Below are 18,511 nucleotides of genomic sequence, written 5' to 3'. Positions count from 1 at the left end.
ATAATCTGTGGAACATGTGACTTTTTAACCCCGCCTATGAAGTTAAAATATCATTCCATTGATATATCAAATAATATTATATTGTATTCGTATTATTTATCTATATTTTTATTTAAAATTTTATATATCTGTATGGATTTTAGTAGGTAAAAGGCTCGATAATTGGCAAACCTAGTTCTTATCCTCCAAAGGTAAGCTCATATTAACAAAATATGATCGTTTATTATGGTGAATAGTTTGGAGGAGTGTCAAGCAAACATGTATTGTTGATTTTACTATGGAAGCTAAATATGTGGTTGCTTTAGAAGCAACTAAGGAAACATTTGACTTCGACCTCAAAATAATTCCTAATACGAGAAAAGTTATTACATTGTATTGTGATAACAATAAAACAATAGAGTAGACATTTTAAGAGGACTAAACACATCGATCACATTGTCAAAGAGATTGTTAAAGATGGAATAGTGAAAAGTTATTAGATTGTATTGTGACAAAATATAAAACAATAGAGTAGGCATTTTAAGAGGACAAGAGATTGTTGAATATGGAATAGTTGGTATAGTCAAAATAATATACTAAGACAACCTTACAAATTCATTTAACAAGCTTAGATTCACTTTTGATTTTAGGATCATCACTAACTTCAATTAATTTCAACAAAGCATCTCTTATTTTTGGAGCTTAAAATCTTATAGTTTTAAACTTTCAATACGACTTTCTCAATGTGTTGGTGACGATAATTTAAGAGTTAGGCTTGATATATGATTTTGTAAAATTTTTCATCTTTTCGTTGAAGAAGAAAATAATGAATATATTCATTGTAATACTCCAAAAAAAAAAAAGATGCAGTTTTAGAGCAAAAAGAAATCATATCACGAAATACTAAATTTAGACTATAACAACGGCATGGATTGTATAACTTCTAATTAGAAATCCATAAAAAATTACTTTCATAAGCCTCATTAATGTTGACTTTTCGGCTTTTAATACTTCATTATATAGTTAATTACGACTAATATATATATATATTCATTCAGGGCCTAAAGTAAAGGCTTTACTTGTTTTACTCTTAAGGCGTCTCTGAACGGAAAAATCAGTTTGTTCCTTTATTTAATAGTATATGAGTTAATTTATTTATTTTTTAATTAGAAAGAACAAAATATAATTTAATTCTTAGTACAAGAATCTCAATAATACTTTTACGGATAATTTTTTTCCACATTCTAAAATGTAATAACACTTATGCTTAGAATAAATTTTCACATGTAATTGATGTATTTATGGCTTATGTTTCAGAGAAAATTTTACTGAATAGAATATGTAGTGTAAATACGATTCTCTTAAAGGATGATATAGTATTAAAAGGAAAAATAACTAGATTTAACTTTAACGTATTTTCTACTAAGTAATAGATAGTCTTTATTTATTCATTATTTTTCTCTTTTTTCTATTGAAAAAAGTTCTAAAAAGGTAATTTTTATTATGGAATATCGAAGGCATTTAAAATATTATATCACTGAAATTTTCAATTTTTAGCTGATTTAAAATTTTTCAACGAGTTATCAAATAAGCTTTAATCTAAGATTAAATATTACTGTATATTTGAAATTATATATAAAAATATAGATTTCAAATTCACAAATATTTCAAATTTATAAAATTTTAAAAATAACTGTAAACATTACATTTATATTTATATAACATAATTACAAGTCTATAACTCTAAAAATCAATCATAAATTCAGATTTCCAAACATAATCAAGTTTAATTGTGATTTATTCAAAGCTATCCTTTCCCTATTTTTATATCTCGATGCTTCATAAATAATGAAATAAAAATATTCACTTAAGTTTAAGTTACACTATTCGCATTACTATTAGAATTTTATCCTCTTCTTGTGTAACTCACTACCAATATACTCAAATGTCATGCATTTATTCACACATCGCACAAGTTCTAGGATTGAACTAATTTCTAAAATCACCATTATTGTTCTATTTTTCTTGGGGGCCATCTCTGTTTTATTGATTCTTTAATTGGTTTTTTTTTGGCTTATTTTTTGATGTAATATTATGAAAAAAAAATTGGATTAGAGGCTTTTAATAGGCTTACATGAAGGGATTTCTTTTTTGTGTAAAGAAACAAGTGGTTTTGAGTAGGAAATGGTGAAAAAAACTAGGATTTGAATGTAATTGTTTAATTTTAGGTTTCTAACCTTTTTTTTCATATATTTGATTACTAAAATTAGATTAAATAATGATTTTTTTATGATCCAGCAAATAATTACGAAATGTATTTCATCATTTCTATAATGAATAAAATAAATATAATAAATAAAAATATAAAAAAAATTATTTTTGATTTAAAATATATATATAACCTTGAATTTAAAACAAGAAATCATCTTTATATAACTTTGCATTTAAAAGAAGAAACCATCTTTTGATTTACAAATGATATATTTGTCTTTGATTTACAAGGCGGTGTGAATAGCAGAGGCACGATTCATCTTGTTTAGTACAAGGTAAAGAGTCACCAGGTTAGATAACTAGAGATAGTAAGAGAAAGGGAGATTCGAAGTAGAAGTTGATCATGGTGGAAGGAGGGTGAGGAGGGATTGGCTTTTGGTGATCGTCTTTGGGCCTTATATATTCTTAGCCTTGATCCTTAAGTATCATGTATTGACTCTTATAGGAGGGTCAGTGATAAGTAGCCAAGTGGTCTACCATTATAAATCTAGGTACAATAATGCTATAATATGCTTTCAGTCACCTAGGATGGGATGTAATAAATGAAGTCTGATATGACAATTAATGTGTGGAACCCTCGATTGTTGATTCAGAGGATGTCTCTAAGAAGCTCGGGATTGCTTGAGAGGTCCTTTCGAGGGGAACTCCAAAGGGTTTGTCTAGGCCATTTGTAGGTTCACTGCTCGGTCCAAACAGTTTGAGTATATCAGATTTAAACCAAGAAAACATCCCGAGGTGTAGATTGTAAACTTGAACAACAAGAAAACCTTTTTTCCTGACTGATAACTGAGAAGATGCAAATTAAGTAAGTTGGAAATCAGCTTGCGTATCTCAAGGTGGTAAATATATGATGATTAATCTCAACTACCAAAATTGTGTTTTAAGTTTTCACAACAATCTATAACAACATGAGCAACATATTCTAAGCGGATTTGGATTAAACCAGGGTATTTATCAAGATGCAGCGACCACAATAAAAAAAAAAAAAAGCACTAAAATCCTAATATTACTGCAAGTATGAAAGAAACCTTTGGGATTGAGAGCACAAAATATACTAGCCTGAGTTGCCTTCATTTGGCTTCGGAATTCTTTTGTAGTCATAGTTGTCTATATCAACCTTCTGTTGCAAAGCCTACAAAACAGAAGAAAAACCGTCTCACAAAGAGTCTTCATTTTCTCAAAGTACTTAAGTTTGATATTCATGTTCGATGCACATTTAAACATGGGTATGGAGATATATCCGGTGATCAGAGCCAAGTTTGAATAACATAAGAATAAAAAAATTGTATACCTTTAATTCTTCCTCTAATGAAATCTTTTTTGGCTTATACGCATCAATGGGTCCTGTTCTTGATAATGCTTTCCTCGTCTCGATAATTTCCCATTCTTGATCATCTTTCACCTTTGCTATATCCTTGCTGAACTACGAAATAGTCTAAAATTTTAGAAGATCGAACGAAATGATGATGGTAAGTACTAACTATGGATTAGAGGTGTTGCAACAGTGATCGAAACAGATAATCATATTGAAAATAGAAGTCCACATAATGATCAGCAGTTTTCAATTGGAACATGCAAACCGGAAGTGTTCTTGTGAACTCTAGATAGACAAAAATGCAGCAGTGATAAGTACTCTTAGTTTAAGCAGTGGCACCTTTCATGGACATCGATCAAGCCCTCGAATTTTCAGTCAGAAAATCAGATAGAAGGTCATCTAACTCGACCAACTAAACTCAACCAAACCAAACTAATAGATGATCGAACTTGAACCTTATGCTCAACACTCAATCGATAAAGAGCCCAAACAAGAATCATACTAAAACATTTTCTTAAACTACTAATTTGGTTGTCTACCTGAAAACCGCAGAAAGATATGTACATACAAGTGAATGTGTGGGTGTAAGAATCATATAGTGCTAGATTAATTCAAGTCAAACAAGAATGCAAAAATAGCCTTCTATTTCCAATCATATGATTACATCCTATTGTCATTGGAATTCTTTTCTCCAACTTTAAAAATTTACAACTATATACCACCATCAGAACTGACGGCCTAATACCATAGGTCCAACTCCGATCATGAGAAATACACCGTGAACAGAACTGAGCCAATTATTTACGCCATAACATGGTTTGCCCCTCAAAGTTAAAATGATATATGCTGTTCTCTGCACAGCAGATATATTCACTGCCAGATGAAACATAGGTCTCATCCACTAAACTGGTTTGGAAAATCAATTTGCAAATCAAGTGTACCGAAACTAACCTGCCCTGCAAGAGATGACCAAGGCCAACTGCCCCAAACACTGTCAACGAAATCATTGGAAGCCCATATCTGATAAAAGGATACTTCCTACCCCACCTTCGGAATGACAATGATGAACTCTGAATCTTAGCAGTGTTAGCAGCCGGATTACTAGTTTTCCGAGGCTCAGCCGTATTTCCCTCAACAGATGTCATTTTCAGCAAATCATGAACAAACTGTATAAGAATGTCAGTTGCAATAGAATTCAAGCTATATTTACTTATCTATTGAGTTCTGATAGCCAAAAAGAACTCAAATGCACTATTCATTGCAAATCAGTCTGTTACTTAAGAGTTAGATACGGGTATGTGCTTGAAACTGGATATGATTGAAGGTCATATCCCATATCCAAGTGTCAGATACCGGTACTCAAGAAATATAAAGATTCGAAATAACATAGATAAGCTAAAACCCTTTGCAATTTATACAGATGAGTGACTTATTCAAGTAAAAGATAGAAGCCTTAAACATATATATCCTATGAAGCTCGAACTCTTCATTTTCCTATAGAATTTTTGTTTGACATTTTTCGCTATCTATTAACACAATATAACAAATTTTCCAAATTCAAACAAATTTAAGTTTCTTTTTTGTTTTAAATAATAATGTTGAATTGAACCCATTGTTTTGCTCAACTAAAATTACAGCTTAATAACCATAAATTCTTATTTTCCAGTAAAAACCCAAATAATTAAAAAAAATTCTTTTATTCAACTAATCTCAAAAGATTGTTTTTTTTCCAGAAAATTTATTAAACAAATTTCCAGCATAACCTTTTCAATCTACACACAATTTGATACCCAAAATTGCAGTTTAAAGAGGAGAAGGGCAAAATTTAAACATAGTAAAGTAAAATAAAATAAAGGTATAGAAATCAATCTACATACCTTCTTGAGATGGGAATGTTCTGAATCTGCTTGAAAATTACTTTGATTTCGGAAAAGGAATAAAAATTAAAATTTGAAAAAGTTTGAGTTGAGAGAAAACACAAGGAGAAAAAGGACGGAATGAATGATTGGGCAGGGACTGCAAGTTAAATTTAAAAGTAGAAGCCCAGAATTCAATACCCAGGTCGGTTCATATCTTAGGTATTCATGGGTAAAATCCAAGCCCAAAATTCAATACCCAGAATTACAAAATAATTTTTTAAACAATAGCGAGTAGAGTATGATAATTTTTTTTTTTTAAATAAAAAAGATTAATGGAGTCTAAAAAAATATTAAAATTAAAGTCAAATTAAAAAAAAAGTAATAAAAAGTTGGGGGGGGGGAATCAATATGATAAAGTTGTAGTTAAAGCTAAAATTATCGTTTAATTCATGAGTTTGATCATTGATGAAAATATTATTTTCAATGTTCTTTAATAAACTAGTTATAGTTGTCGATGTCGGGCCTAGTAACCAATCTCTCCTTACTATTTCGATAACCAAGGGGCGGCTCGATTGAAATTATTTTTCTTATCAATAAGCAATCCTATAATTTTCACTTAGTGTTTAACTTAAAAATAGCATTAAGATCTAGATAAACATAATTCTAACCAACAAACACACACTAGTGGAGTCCATTTAAATTAGATTGCATGTCTACACAATATAGAATACATACCTTATATTCAATAAACCTGAATATTTGTAATTAAATAAGAAAAAATGCAAATACTAAATAACAAATAAAAGATTAAGAACAATTAGATCTCAACAACTATCTGAATCAAACTTCGAAATTTCTTTGAATAGAAAAGTGGATTTATCAATCCATAAAATAATAGCGCAAAAACGATAAGTCTGCAATAAGCTAAAAGTTCAATGCAATCAAAAGTTATATTACCCTCTTAAAAAATATTGTATTTATAAAGTTTATTGACCTAAATTAGGGCTACAATACTTTCTTAGACTTTAATATTTGAAAAAGAAAACAGTAGCCCCAGGTCAAAATGGCAAAGGAATCTTATGTCGCACAAGCTTGGTGCCGCAACTCAGTAGCACAATGCTAGGGCTCGCAAGATAATCACACTGAAGCACGGTCTAAGGTGCCTAAGCATACGAATAGTTGAGGTTGAGGCGCCGAATCTAGGCTAGAGTGTCGGTGTTTTGGGCCACAGCCCACTCGTCCTTCTTCGGGCCTCCTTGTAATTGTTCGATTTCACTCCTGATAATTTTCAATGTTGCATTCCAAGCTCATATGCACCTAAAGCTATCAAAAAAAGGTCCAAGTTCGAAAGTCAGTCCATGCTAATCTAAACTCATAACAATCTAAATTCGAGAATTCGTGTCAAGGTGGAGATTGTTAGAGTTGTATGACCCAAACCCTTGTTAAAGAAAATACAGTAGTAAAACAATGGGATCTATGTAAGGCTTTTCAACCTTTAAATAGATGTAGTTGAAACACCTCTTATATCATTCAGTTTTCAACATTAGTGAATTTCTTCTCTTTTGCTTGTGGTTTTTTCCCGAAAGGGTTTCCACGTAAAATCTGTATTTTATTTTTCTTTTCTTATTGTTTATCATTCAGTTTTCAACATTAGTGAATTTCTTCTTCTCTGCTTGTGGTTTTTTTCTGAAAGGGTTTCCAAATAAAATCTATGTGTTTTATTTTACTTTTCTTATTGTTTTGCGATCATTCTATATTGTCATTATTGGCATCTATTTTAACACTATTAATAGGGGTCAATCCACCCCACTCTTGTACATAGCATAAACCTTGTAATAAAGCATACGATCATTTTAAACACTATTTTGCAAATACTCTTTCTTTGCCTACGTACTAGCATTCCAAACACCCTTTTGCAACCTTATTATCATTCCTTATTGATGATGCAACATTCATTGTAGAGTTAAATACATGTATGTGCTTGACACGGATAAGATTGATGTTCATATCCCATATACATGTGTTAGACATTAGTACTCGAGAAAAATAAAGAATCTAAATAGCATAGGCAAGCTAAAACCTTTTTCCTTGTTGCAATTTTGTAAAAATGAGTGATTATTCAAGTAAAAAATAGAATCTTTTAACACACGCCCGCCTTTTTCCTTGTTGCAATTTTGTTAAAATGAGTGATTATTCAAATAAAGATAGAACTCTTTAACAAACACGCTTATATATCCTATGTTACCAAATTCTTCATTTTCCTATAGTATCTTTGTCTGACACTTGCACTACTATCTATTCAGACATGGGAATGGTGGTCTTTCTAGTTTTTTTTTTATGTTGATGACATACTATTTTTTGGGGATGATGTAGAGACGTTATCATCGGTTAAATTGTGACTAATTCAATAGTTTAGCATGAAGAAGTTGGGTGAAGTTAACAATGCTCTGGGAATTTGAATCTTTAGGGATAAAAAAACAAAGTGATAACTTTAATACAAGCTTCATAAATAGACAATATATTGGAACGTTTTGCCATGGCCAATTCGAATAAGGGTACACATCCTTTTGTATAGGGATTTAATCTTTATTTAGATGACTATCTTAAGACAGCGAAAGAAAGAGAACATGCGAAAAAACTTCCTGAAACTTTGGTAGTTGGAAGTCTCGTGTATGCGACGTTATGCACATGTCCAAATATTTGTTTTGCAGTAGGATTTGTGAGTCAATATCAACAAGTCTTGATCATAGATACTGGCAAATAATTAAGCATATACTCAAATATTTACAAAAAAATGAGAGATTATATACTAATATATTCCTGAGGGGACTTAACTCTCATCAGATATACTGATTTTAACTTCCAAACATGATGGATTTAAGGAAATCAACATCGAATTGTGTTTTCGTATTAGATGGAGGCTCCATAATGTGGAGAAGTGTTAAGTAGAGTTGTATTGCTAACTTCACTACGGAGGCCGACTACTTAACTACTTCTAAGACAACAAAAGAAATGGAATTAGCAAGTTGTTTAAAATATAGTAATTAAAATTTATTTTATTTAATTTTACTATAATTTAATATAATAATTAAATTGTTAGGGAGAGACTGACTTTTTCTAAAAAAAAGTGTTTGAAGTGTTGCCCGTTTAGAGTTGACGAAAATAAGGTTTGAACTCAAACCATAGTGGCTTATATCTTATAGGTTGGGGCTCCACTTCAAACTTGCAAATGACCATTATTTCTTTTGGTAGATGTTTGTGCACTCCGCACGATCCAACTTGACAAAACGCTATAACTTTATGAACCTACATCTCAAGCAACCTTTTTAAACACTTCGGCTCTTTGCAAAGTTGAGAGACAAACTCCAACATAACATGGGGACAATGCCAACTTATTAAAGGATCGATTAGTTCAAATTCTACCATAGGCAAATGGTCACCATTTCCTTTGATAGGTAAATGCCAACTTATTGAAGGATCTATTAGTTCAAATTCTACCATAGGCAAATGGTCACCATTTCCTTTGATAGGTAATCATGTGCCACGCACGATTTGACTCGGTAAGACACTCTCACTTTGTGAACCTACATCCTAAACCTTTTAGGAACATGTATAAATTTAACATATGCATGTTACTATTTATCATGTTTTGTTATCATATAAATTTAAACTTTTTACCATAAAAATTTTACATTTCTTTAAAAGATTATATTATTATGTTACTACTTATTAAAATTTTAAAATAATAAAAAAGTAAACTTCAACTTTTTATCTCCAAAATCTTCAACTTTTTATCTCCAAAACGTCATCAACATATTCTTTCAACCATTAATTTGATTTCAATTGATCTTTTTCTACTTTCACATTTCATTTTCAATAAATATGATAAAAATTATTAATATAATGTTTAACCTAAAAGGTACAGAATAAAAATAATTATTTTATTAATAATATTAATAAGAATAATATATGAAAAATTACTTTTTATATAATTCTACAACATTAAAAAAATTAAAAATTCTTTTATCGAATAAAAAATTCATTGAACAAAAAAGTTATCTTGAATAGATAACTCAACATGTTTACATAATAATCAATATTATTATTATGGATTTTAATACCTATAATTTAATTCTACTTTTTTTCCACAATTTTTTCAGAAAATATGATAAAATATTATTAATATAATTTTTAAACCAAAAATCATAATTATATTTATTTTATTAATAATATTAATTGAGACAAGATAATAATTTATTTTAGATATAATTGTTACCGAAACAAAAATATTATTAATAAATAAACAATTTTCTCATTGAATAAAAAAAATATCTTAAATATATGGGATAAATATCAAAACTGTACATAAACTTTGATTGAATGTGCGATTGTCACGGGGTTAGAAATTTGTGGCCCATGACACAATGCTATACATGAACTTTAATTGAACGTGCAATTGTCACGAGGTTAGAAATCCGTGGCCCGTGACACAATGCTATACATAAACCTTGGTTTTGTATACTTTTATACATGAAATATTAATTTAATTCAATTACACAAATTACTAATACAATTATCGATATAACACTATTTTCAGTATACATATTTGTAATACAAAATAATTATATATATCTAATATAAAATACACAAATGCATTTATTCCTCTAAATATGTATAATTGAATTCAAATTAAGGTTTAATGTATACATTTGAACAACAATTGTAGTTTCATATGTATAATTGCATCAAATCAAAGTTTATATATCGAATTATACATCGAATAAAAATTCATGTATAATTTTGAGATTTATCCATAAATAGATAACTAAACGTGTTTATACAATAAATATTTTTTATGAAGCATTATTAATATTTTTTTATTATTAAAAGTAAATGCATATAATCTAATTTTCCACTTTCATGTTAATTGAGTCTTAGTTCTACTGAAATGAAAATTGTTGCTAATGCATGTGCGCTGAAGTGTATTATCCTCCTATTTATGGGTTCGAAATAGGCTATAGGTAATTCTAAACATTGTGTCACAAAGAACAAATGTAATTAGAATCTATAATGGTATTGTTCAAATAAATTTTACTTTTTATATTTTTTTCCATAAATATAATAAAATATTAATAATACAATATTTGGATTAAAAATTAATTGTAGTTATTTTATAAATAATATTATAAAAACAGTATATTAAAAATTACTTTAGATATGCTTTTATCAAAGTAAAAATATTACTTAACACTTAAATATACATATTATAAATTTTAAAAAATATATATATACATATTATTTATTTTTATAACTCAAAACAATAATATTATTTAATGCATTTGTAATATAATTAATGTATTTACAATGAGTTTTTAGAGATTAAAACAATAAAGATTGAATAATAAAATATATATTGATATGTTTCGATCTGTTTTACAATCTATATTCGGAGTTTACGATTGTCTTTTTCAACAATGTCATCTTTAAGATTTAAACCTCTATTGTCCCCGTAAAAGTATAATCGAACCACTTGTTGGTATAACATGTTTATATTTTAAATATTTATATATTTTCCATTAATTATATTTTTTATTAAAAGTAAAAATAATTAAATTTATATGAATATACAAAATTAACTACTAAAAATTATCAGGTTTGCTATTTAAAAGTTTAAACCGATTTTCTATTAATTTTAAAATATTTTTAATTAGTTGTTTTTATAAATATATATATATGTATTTAATTAGTTATATAATTAGTGTTAATATGTCAAAATCTAATGATTATGAGGAAATAAAATACAGGAAAATCAGTGGGATAAAAGCCGTCATCTTCTGTTTATAGTCTAAAAACAGAGTTTCAATATTGAAGGGAAAAACTCAAAATAAAACAAACAAAACAGAAACAAAAATTTTAAAAATAAAGAGGAGGAAGGATAAATTGCTCTGCAAATTTCGAAAGCCTCACTGGTTTTCCCCAATTTGATTCTCTGATTCCATTAGCTGGGATCAGAGGATCAACCCCTCAAAATCTTCATTCAAAACCCAAAGCAAATTAATAAATAAATGATATCCAGTGCCATGCAATAAACGTTCTTCATTGAAGTTGAAGAAATAAAGCTTTGGTTTCTGAGTGATTTTAAAGTAATGGGTGTTTCTCAAAATGAAGCTAAAATGGAAGGCTGGTTATATACAATACGTTCTAATCGTATTGGCTTACAGTTCTCTCGCAAATGTTACTTCATTCTTCATAACAATGTTCTCAAAAGCTATAAAGCCACCCCCATTTCTGAAGAAGAGGTAAACCCCTTGTTTCTTTTAATTCTTTTTTTTTTTAATTTGATTTTTTTTTGAACTTGAACTATGGATCTTTTATATGTTTTTGGAAAGAAAGAACCCCATATTGGAAAATGGAAATGAGAATGCTATGTTCTTTTTTTGCTGGTATTATGACATGTTCTTGTTTTGATGACAAGCATTTTATTTAATGAGGCAAATGCATGTTTGTTTGTTTTTTATTTTTTTATTTTACCTAGAAATATGCAATGAGTTAGGGATGTCTGAGATTCGAAATTCACCTTTGAGACTGCATAAACCAACTAAGTTAAGCCCCATGTTCATTTGATCATGTTTATATATGCATGTTTGTATGTATGCATAAATAACTTTCTGGATTTCAACTTTAAGTGATACTTTAAACCCTATGTTGATTTGATCATGTTTATACATATGTGTGTGGATGTTTGTATATATAGTTTTCTGGATTTCATTTTTGTTTAAGCGGTTGGTTTTTTACATTGATAGCCAATAGTTTCATTAATTTCCATTCTAGTAGTTGAAGAAAAAAAAAAAAAAGAGAATCCAATTTTATACCATATGTCTGGTTTCTTGATAACTTAATTTGAAATTCTGCTTAAGGCTTTAAATAAATCCTCTGCTCTGTAATTGAAGAGTTATTGTAGGATTCGCAATTTCGTTTTTAAAAATCTTGGTGATGTCTTTTATGGTTATGAGCTTTAAAATTTTTAGTGAACCGGTCTTCTGTAATTGAAATGCAAGAAATCTACCAATTACAGTCCCGTTTAATTTGTAACACCAGCTGAATCAAAGTATAATAATCTGAAACTCTCTTTTTTCAGGAGCCTGTTAGAAGTGCTATAATTGATTCATGCATTCGGGTCAAAGATGATGGAAGGGCAAGCATAAACAAGAAGGTTTGATTATTAAATCCCTTTTTTTTATTTTCCGGGACTTTGGATGTTTCCTTTCGGTGCTGCAATGTCAATATTTAATGCTTATGAAGTGTTCACCTCATGCAGGTCTTCTTCATTTTCACCATTTACAGCACTTCAGTTGATAATGAGCAGCTTAAGGTCTATATACTAATACTGTGAACTGTGTTTATTTTTTATACTAACACCCATGTCTGGAACATATCTGGATGAGGGTATGAGGATACGGCCCTCCAAGGACCTACCAAATACATAGGAAAGCATAGAACGGATTGAGCATACCCATGTTGGAGTCTATACCTGACATTCATCCTTGAGTCCCAGTAACCTAACTTATTAGCAAGCAATCTTCTAATATTGAAACATTACAGTTAGGCGCGACTAGCTCAGAGGACGCAGCAAGGTGGATTCGTTGCTTGAAGGATTCAGCGTTAAAGGTTTAATACTATGAACTTAAAAATCTGTGAGTTTAATGGTTATTCTTGCGATGGAAGCCTTACATTTTATAATTTTCTTTTTCAGGAATCTCCATGTCTTGCAAAGAATATTTCAGCTTCTCCTAAGAAGATATGGTCATCTTTGAGGTAATTATATTTTATACTCTCCCGATTTGTTTTATTAGTTTAGTTGTAAGAAAAGGCTGAAATGCTTGTTTCATTAGTAACCTATGTTGTTCCGACTCTTCTCTTTCTTGAGGTACCCATATTAGACACATTTTCCGATATGGATAGGGGTATATAACCCTCCACTTACATGTATGAAGTATGCAATTACCTCGTATTTGCCTTATTTAGCTATATTATTAGGACTTGGGTGTTAGTGTTTGTATATATTTTAAATGGCGTTTTCCTCTACAAACAGATTGACTAATTCAAAGAGAACACACAGCAAGGACTCTGTCCATTGGCCTTTCCACTCATCTGTTCATTCTGAGGCAATGACATCCGATGTTGTTGCACCCTCACCTTGGAAAATATTTGGTTGTCAGAACGGTACAAAATTAAGTTCAAACCATGATTCAAGTTCATAAACGCGACACATCATTGACATTGTGTTTCTAACACAGGGTTACGGCTTTTCAAAGAATCAAAAGACAAGAATACTCGTGGATGGGTGGGTTGCTCTTGGGACATTAATCATGAATGCTATTCTCAATCTTTTTTTGTTTTTGTTTGGCTGAAGAAACTTCTTGTTCTCAGCATTGGAATGATATTCCAGCAATAATGGCTGTCGGTGTGGTTGATGGGACCTCAGAGGCAATTTTCCGTGTTGTCATGTCTCTTGGTCCCTCAAGATCAGAGTATGATTGCTGCAAATTTACTTTCCATTCAAGTTCCATCATCATGAATATATACATTCATATATATATATATATATGAACCAGATGTTAAATATTCGATTGTCTTGCAGATGGGATTTCTGCCTCTACCATGGCAGTGTGGTCGAGCACGTTGATGGTCATACGGATATCATTCACAAGAAGTTATATAGCGACTGGCTACCATGGTTAGATTCTATGCCTTCTTTGAACCTAATTCACATTTTAGATTTCTTATTGATCAGAGTTGTTACAGGGGAATGAAACGAAGAGATTTATTACTTCAACGCTATTGGAGACGAGAGGATGATGGCACATACGGTACTATAGTCTAACCAAAACGCATGAAGTTTTGGAAATATTATTCTCAAGCTTTAACATCCCATATCTTTTTTTTTTTTTTTGTTGCAGTGATTCTTTACCACTCCGCGTCTCACAAGAAGTGTCCACCTCAAAATGGCTATGTCCGTGCTCGTCTAAAAAGTAATGCATGTTTTACATTAGGAACTTAGAAGTTCATTCTCCTCTAATTAATGCCTTTGAATAAGTTTTCCAATCGAACCTACAGAATCACCATTTGAATGATAAAACAATATAAACCTCCACATGCATTTTTCCACTCATTGCCCTGATTTCATTATATCCCTCTCTGAATTCCTTGTTCCAAAACATGACTCTACTTATATGGTTTGCATATTTACTCGAATTTTAAATTTTTCCTTATAAATACATAGGTGGGGGATATGTTATCACTCCGGTGAACAACGGAAAACAGTCACTTGTGAAACACATGCTTGCTATAGATTGGAAGTTCTGGAAATTTTATCTCCGAACTCCGGCTGCTAGATCTTTGACGATTCGTATGCTTGAGAGAGTTGCAGGTGCCTCTCTGCTCATTAATAATAATTCAACTTCATTCCAGCTAGTTTCCTTTTTCACTGATGTAAAATATTTTATTGAACTTACTGATTTGCAGCCTTACGGGAGCTGTTCAAAGCAAAACAAGGAAATTATCCTCCTGAATGCTTGTCCATGGAGTGGACGAGTGATGCACACTTGCCTCAATTAGAAAAAGAGGATATTAAGATTGATACTCAAAGCCCCGAAGAGACAATAAAGATTGAGGAGGATGTTCTAATGGAGGTTGAGGCAGCAAAACCACCATCCGGGCGTGTAAGTCTATTGCGTCTGAATCAAGAACCGGATGAGTTCTTTGATGTTCCTGAAGCAGATGAATTCTTGGATTATGATCGCTTGGAGAGTGACTGGTCTCCTGAATCAAGTTCTCCGGTACTTTGTTCCCCGATTTATCTTTGTTTTTCAAGTAATTGTTATGAATCATGTGGCGAAGGAATTTTATATCGAAGAGACATTTCCGATCTTTGGATTTGTATTGAGTTCATACAATTTATTAACTGTGTTTTTAGCTTTTTCTCATAATCTAACATGCAGAAAATACACAGCCAAAAATAACATCAGCAGCCGGTCTAGTGAGAAAATTGCATGGTCTTGCAAGTGAGTTCGATTATGCTAACCAAAGTTATTGAGATAATTGATGGATCGAATGCATCTTAGCTGTTTCTAATCTATTATTCATGCTGCAGCTCAAAAGAAAGGTTACACAGAATTACAAGAGGTGGCTCGGGAAGACAGCGTAGTCTTCTCCTACGGAACCTCTCTCCAAAAGGACCCAACCTTCACTTCACCATGCAGTTGGTCAGCCGGAGACCCTTCTTCATTTTTGATACGCAGTAAAACTTACCTGAAAGACAACAGAAAGGTATCCATTCACTTCAATTTCATTTTCAAAATGTATATAGGTTATTTAAAATTTCCGTGCTCGACAGCATACATTTTTACATGCATATGATATGCCAGCATGCATGCATTTATACATATATGCATACATGTTACCGACTCTTCATTTTTCTTGAAGTTTCCAAATGCATTAAATAAAACTTGGAAAACATTCAACATACCTGTGTCGGACGAATATATAGCTCAACCGTTCAGCCTGCATTACTCAGCTTGTAAAGTTAGAATTTAAAGCTATTCATAATACATTCAATGGCTTCGAAAGTTATGGTTACTTGCTTTTCAAATCCATGAAATGTAAATTAGCTTCAATCTATGTTCTAAATTTGTATTCTTTGTGGTAGATTAAAGCAAATGGAACGTCGATGCAAATGGTTGGGGCAGACTGGCTAATATCTGACAAACGAGAAGATGATTTAGGCAGTCGAGTTGGTGGTATTGTTCAGGTTTGGACTATAATTTTGTGCTTTACGTTCCGATTTATAAAATCTGATCCATGTTACTACTCATCTATGCAAAACAAAGAAAAACTATGCATTAGATACAAATCATTGATCGAAAAATAAACTTCATTGATATACATTCATGCAGAAATACGCTGAACGCGGTGGACCAGAATTTTTCTTTATCATCAATATGCAGGTGTGTTACGTTTTATACATTTCTTTATTATTTCTATGGTTTTTTTTTGTCAATAATCACATTAGATACTCTCAATTATTATGAGTCAGATTCCTGGTTCACCGACATATACATTAGCACTGTACTACATGATAAAAACTCCCATTGAAGATCACCCATTGCTGTACAAGTTCGTCAATGGAGATGAAGCCTATAGAAACTCAAGATTTAAGCTCATACCATACATTTCTAAGGTATGCAAATCTATAGCAGGCATTTTTCTTTTTTGAAGTATAATCGAGCTGAGCCCAAATCAAACTATAAGAAGCGCAAGCTTTACTCAAAATCGAGGCTCCTTTCCCGACTTAAACTCAGGCAAGAAACAGATTGAATTACTTGAGCTTGCTCAATTAGGCTCATTTGTTTAGTAAAGATGAGTTTGATTCTCATCCTTGACTTTGAGCTCGATTAAGTGTTCTCAAGTTGAAGCTTGAATTGAAAGTTTTCAATATTAACTTGATTAGGCTTGAGAATTACTCGACTCGAGCATTAGAACACTTCTCAAACTTTATGTTGAGCTCAAGCTCATTTACACTATGTTTTACCAAATAATCCATTTCTTCAGGGATCATGGATAGTCAAACAAAGTGTTGGAAAGAAAGCTTGCTTACTCGGTCAAGCTCTCAATACTCATTATTTCCGTGGGAAAAATTACTTGGAGGTAGATTCTCGAATCCTCAAAACCAAGTACAATTGCGAATGATGATTGTGTTATTCTTTGACTTTCTGATATTTTCATTTTCGTGATTTTTCGATTCATTATCGTGTTACTATATGCTGATCACCGAAACGAGTTTAAATTTCAGGCTGACATAGATGTTGGGTCTTCGACGGTGGCTCAGGGTGTAGCCAATCTTGTCCTCGGATATCTCAACAATTTGGTCGTAGAAATGGCATTTATAATACAGGTAAGACTTCTCTTGAAGTGTCAAAAATGTTAACTTTCCTTGAGTTGCAAGCAACGAAAGAGAAACGAGAAAATTAACTTGCATCATGTTATTATTTTAAGTAAGTTGCTTCTATGTTTGCTCCGATTCTTCATTTTTAATGAAGTTAGAAAAAAGTTGAACATACTTGAGTTAAACACATACTCGTATCTAACACTTGTACTCAAGTCCGAGTACAATATATTTGCTTAATGACTTTGGTTATGATCCAAACTACTACTTCAGGGTAATACACAAGAGGAGTTACCGGAAACCCTCCTCGGAACATGCCGTCTTAATCATCTCGATCAATCGAAAGCTCACATAGCAATGCCATGAGCAAGAAAAGAAACCAGAAAATCCTCGAATCACACTGGCTTAGTCATCCCAATCTATTGAAAGCTCACATACCATTACCATGAACTATTGAGAGGTTGAATCGAATACCAAATCATGTAGAGGTCCCCTTTTTTGTTGTTAATTTTCTTTCCTTACCATCCAATCAAAATGAAATTAAAAATATGTGTCCATTTTTTTATTGTTTGGTAGGGTTTCATGTATTAAGCTACAATGCAATTCTCATCCTTTATTATGTAAAGAAAATTGGTGAGTATTTGGTATATTTTATTCTACAAGTAATTTTTAAAAATTGACATGTTTTATTATTTTTTTATAGGATACTCGTCAATCTTCTAACTTGGCTTGTAAAGTCTAAACTCGACTAATATTCTGTCAGTAAAAAGTATTTTTATTGACAATAATTTCTTTGATAATTATACCCTTTTGGCTACCACACGGATAAGAAACGGATGGCGATAAGAAACGGATGGCTATCTTACAAAACTGAAGTGACAGTGGCCCTTACCAACGGATATTCCGTAGCTACCACAACCTATACATGTCCAATGTATTTACAAACGACCTTCGTCAATAGAATGACGCGCATAAAATGTATAAAAAAACTAAACGATTTGAAAAAAATATCTAAATTTTACAAAGATTATTTTTACCATTTGGTGTTCCATAATGTTCTATCTCTTTTTAAAAAAAGTGAAAGTTTAATAATAGTTCATTTATACCATATTCATATAATGTAATTCGAAAAAAATAAAAATT

The 18,511-nt window shown here is 31.1% G+C and overlaps 2 protein-coding genes across 3 annotated transcripts; one reads left to right on the top strand and one right to left on the bottom strand.

Annotated features, from left to right (window-relative positions):
* Positions 1-2,388: 2,388 nt before the first annotated feature.
* Positions 2,389-5,595, bottom strand: LOC107942502 (uncharacterized). Of its 2 annotated transcripts, none has more exons than XM_041116096.1 (5): positions 5,443-5,595; positions 4,517-4,731; positions 3,542-3,668; positions 3,310-3,382; positions 2,389-3,036 (listed from the first exon to the last, which is right to left on the bottom strand). In XM_041116096.1, the coding sequence occupies exons 2-5, from the start codon at positions 4,708-4,710 to the stop codon at positions 2,963-2,965; spliced, it is 468 nt and encodes a 155-aa protein (XP_040972030.1). In that variant the 5' UTR covers positions 4,711-4,731; positions 5,443-5,595; the 3' UTR covers positions 2,389-2,962. The 2 variants fall into 2 exon arrangements, with proteins under 2 accessions (XP_040972030.1, XP_040972031.1); XM_041116097.1 differs by having other exon boundaries at positions 2,389-2,929.
* A 5,681-nt stretch (positions 5,596-11,276) lies between these two features.
* LOC107941436 (protein ENHANCED DISEASE RESISTANCE 2-like) lies at positions 11,277-18,015 on the top strand. The gene is made up of 21 exons (XM_016874999.2): positions 11,277-11,723; positions 12,563-12,637; positions 12,743-12,796; positions 13,027-13,092; positions 13,178-13,239; positions 13,517-13,647; positions 13,722-13,768; positions 13,855-13,955; positions 14,066-14,161; positions 14,230-14,294; positions 14,385-14,456; positions 14,708-14,854; positions 14,950-15,263; positions 15,437-15,488; positions 15,578-15,753; positions 16,133-16,234; positions 16,380-16,430; positions 16,520-16,663; positions 17,035-17,130; positions 17,276-17,377; positions 17,642-18,015. The coding sequence occupies exons 1-21, from the start codon at positions 11,571-11,573 to the stop codon at positions 17,732-17,734; spliced, it is 2,199 nt and encodes a 732-aa protein (XP_016730488.2). The 5' UTR covers positions 11,277-11,570; the 3' UTR covers positions 17,735-18,015.
* The last annotated feature ends 496 nt before the right edge of the window (positions 18,016-18,511 follow it).

The sequence above is a fragment of the Gossypium hirsutum genome, chromosome A06, assembly GCF_007990345.1.
Source record: "Gossypium hirsutum isolate 1008001.06 chromosome A06, Gossypium_hirsutum_v2.1, whole genome shotgun sequence".
Taxonomy (NCBI): Eukaryota; Viridiplantae; Streptophyta; class Magnoliopsida; order Malvales; family Malvaceae; genus Gossypium; species Gossypium hirsutum.
This window is presented reverse-complemented; position numbering and strand designations above follow the sequence as displayed.